This window comes from Marmota flaviventris, chromosome 15, assembly GCF_047511675.1.
Source record: "Marmota flaviventris isolate mMarFla1 chromosome 15, mMarFla1.hap1, whole genome shotgun sequence".
Taxonomy (NCBI): Eukaryota; Metazoa; Chordata; class Mammalia; order Rodentia; family Sciuridae; genus Marmota; species Marmota flaviventris.
In genome coordinates, this window is record NC_092512.1 from 39,091,607 (window position 1) to 39,094,449 (window position 2,843).

At 54.1% G+C, this 2,843-nt stretch overlaps 1 protein-coding gene across 1 annotated transcript; it reads left to right on the plus strand.

Moving 5' to 3' along the window:
* The first annotated feature begins 386 nt into the window (after positions 1 to 386).
* On the plus strand, positions 387 to 1,625 carry Tspyl5 (TSPY like 5). The gene has a single exon (XM_027946428.2). It carries the CDS (start codon positions 387 to 389, stop codon positions 1,623 to 1,625), a length of 1,239 nt encoding a protein of 412 aa, XP_027802229.2.
* Positions 1,626 to 2,843: the final 1,218 nt, after the last annotated feature.

A 2,843-nucleotide genomic window follows, 5' to 3' on the forward strand; every position in this document is an offset into this window, starting at 1 on the left:
GATCATGAGGGGGCCAGGTCGAGATGGCTGTCTTCAGGTTGTCTCCTATAAGAGGGACAGATGTGTTCTATGAGACCCTGGGGCGGGGGCACGCCTGAGGTCAATGGGAAGAGACCAAGGGTTAGCACATCCCAGGCCCATGTCAGTAGAAACTTTTTAGTAATGAAAAAGTGTTGTATTGAGCTGGGAGTCTGCACGAGCTGGGCTCGTGCGCAGCCGCGACGCCGGAGCCAATCACCGGGCGCAGCGGGTCCTAGCGCGACGGTACAGTCGTGCCGCCGTGACGTCGGCGGTTGCCATGGAGAGGCGCGCTCGGTAGGGACCGCGAGCTGACGCCAGGGGCCGCAGGGTCACAGCGTGGCTTTGAAGCCGAGTCCGCTACCACCATGAGCGGCCGAAGTAGAGGTCGAAAGTCCTCTCGTGCCAAAAGCCGGGGCAAAGGCCGCGCCAAAGCCCGAGTCCGCGCTGCTCCTGACGACGCCCTGCGCGACCCGGACCCTCCACAGTTTCAGAGGCTCGGGGAGGACATCCCGGCGGCACAGGTGCAGGCTGGCGCGGGTTGGGGTGGTCTGGAAACCGCTGCGCCCGCGTCGCCCCTGCAGCCCGGGGAGGATGCTGCCTGCCGGCTCCCGCTGGATTGTGGCCTCGCGCTCCGCGCCCGAGCTGGGGACCGCGGACTGGCCGCCACCAGGCTTTGTCCGGGGAAGGCCGCATCTCTCTCAGAGCGCCTGGCAACCGACACCGTCTTCGTGGGAACCGTGGGAAGGCCGAAAAATGCCCCCCGCATTGGGAATCGGCGTGGCCCTGCTGGGAAGAAGGCCCCAGAAACCTGTAGCGCCTTGGGGAGGGGACCTCAGGCCATAGCTGGTGGGAAGCCAAAGAAAGGGACGTCTGGGGAAGGAAATCCCGTCTCAGTAGTGGAGGAAAAGAAGGTGGTGGAGAAGGATGCAGGGTCAGGTATCCCGGCGACAGAAGGCAGCATGGATACTCTGGAGAACGTCCAGCTGAAGCTGGAGACCATGAATGCCCAGGCGGACAGGGCCTACCTTAGGCTCTCTCGCAAGTTTGGGCAGCTGCGACTGCACCACCTGGAACGAAGGAACCTTCTCATCCAGAATATCCCAGGCTTTTGGGGGCAAGCTTTTCAGAATCACCCCCAGTTATCATCCTTTCTGAACAACCAAGATAAAGAGGTACTGAGCTACTTGAACAGCTTGGAGGTGGAAGAGCTTGGCCTGGCCAGATTGGGCTACAAAATCAAGTTCTACTTCGGCCGCAACCCCTATTTCCAAAATAAGGTGCTCATCAAGGAATACGGGTGTGGTCCTTCAGGTCAGGTGGTGTCTCGGTCTACTCCAATCCAGTGGCTCCCAGGTCACGACCTTCAGTCTCTTAGCCAGGGAAACCCAGAAAACAACCGTAGCTTCTTTGGTTGGTTTTCAAACCACAGCTCTATCGAATCTGACAAGATTGTTGAGATAATCAACGAGGAACTATGGCCCAATCCCCTGCAGTACTACCTTATGAGTGAAGGGGCCCGTGGAGAGAAAGGAAAGGAGGGCAGGCCAGGTCCAGCAAAGCAGCCAGTGGAGACCCCTGAGCCTGGGGTAAACCAATCCAACTGATCCTGCATAAATCTCCCTACTACCTCCTGCTGGACCTGTTCTGGCTGACTACATGTGTGTTTGGCTCTCTGCCTTCTCTTCATGTTGGCCTTTGTGTACTATAGTCCCTTTGGACTTTAGTTGCAAGAATATGGCATTTTTGATCATGTTCTTTTGCCTCCCTATGGCCTACTTGCTTTTTTATAACAGTGTCACATGCTATGTGGCTTCACCCCTGCTGTTTATTATGTTAAGCACTTATGCTTCAGATGTGTGCTGCCTTTCTCTACATTGCCTAGGCTTTGTTCTTGACTCTGATCTTTCTCACTTGTCTTTAACATGGACACTCAGGAGTCATCTACCAGGAAGGCCAGAACAGCCTCAGGCTCTGCTACTTCACAGCCAGTCATTTGCTGGGCTTCATGTTCATGCTGGCCATGCATGCCATCAATGGCAAACTTTTCTATTGCCACTGCAAAATAAGTCCAGTGTACAAAGTATTAGTCATCAGCCAGAATTTATTGCTCTGTGGCTCTGGGGGTACCGGCCAAGATGCTATCTACTTTTATCTCCAGCTTTGGCTTGAAGTCTGTGCTGACCACCTGCTGGACATCCAGCAGAATGGCATTTGATTGCTGGGCATGAACGAGGTCAAGGGCAAGAAGCAGTATGCCATGTGTTCTGTACCATCATGTCTCTTCTTGCCTCTGGACCCATGTCCTGGTGAACCTTCTTCAAGGTCTGGCCATGCTTGGTCATTTGTCAGGCCACTGGGTTTTATCTAGGTTGCATTGGCCCCAGTTGACTTCCTGGTCAACAAGAACCTCAAGAACTGCCTGTGAACCCAGACACCCTGCCAGTGCATGAGACACACAAATGCACTCCTCATACTTCCAGGAACCCTACTGGCTGCCAGACTGATGGGTGGGTTGGTGTGTGTGGACATGTGCTCATTGTCATCATACTACAGGTGAGGGTGGAGCTACCTTTGTCAACTAGGTACCTTTGTCAGAGTCCTTTATCCTCTCCTAAAATATGATCAGAATGCTGGGGAAGAGGAATTTCTCATCTCTCCACTTGACTTCATCTTACATTTCCATACTCCAGCTTCCTGACCTGCCTCTTAACTTCCCTCCTACTGTTCCCCCCTTTCTTTCCTTCGTTTTCTGCTACTCTCCTCTTTTCCCTTGTCTCCTCCCTTTCAACCTTCCTTAATCTTCCTCCTCTTCCTTTTTTGCT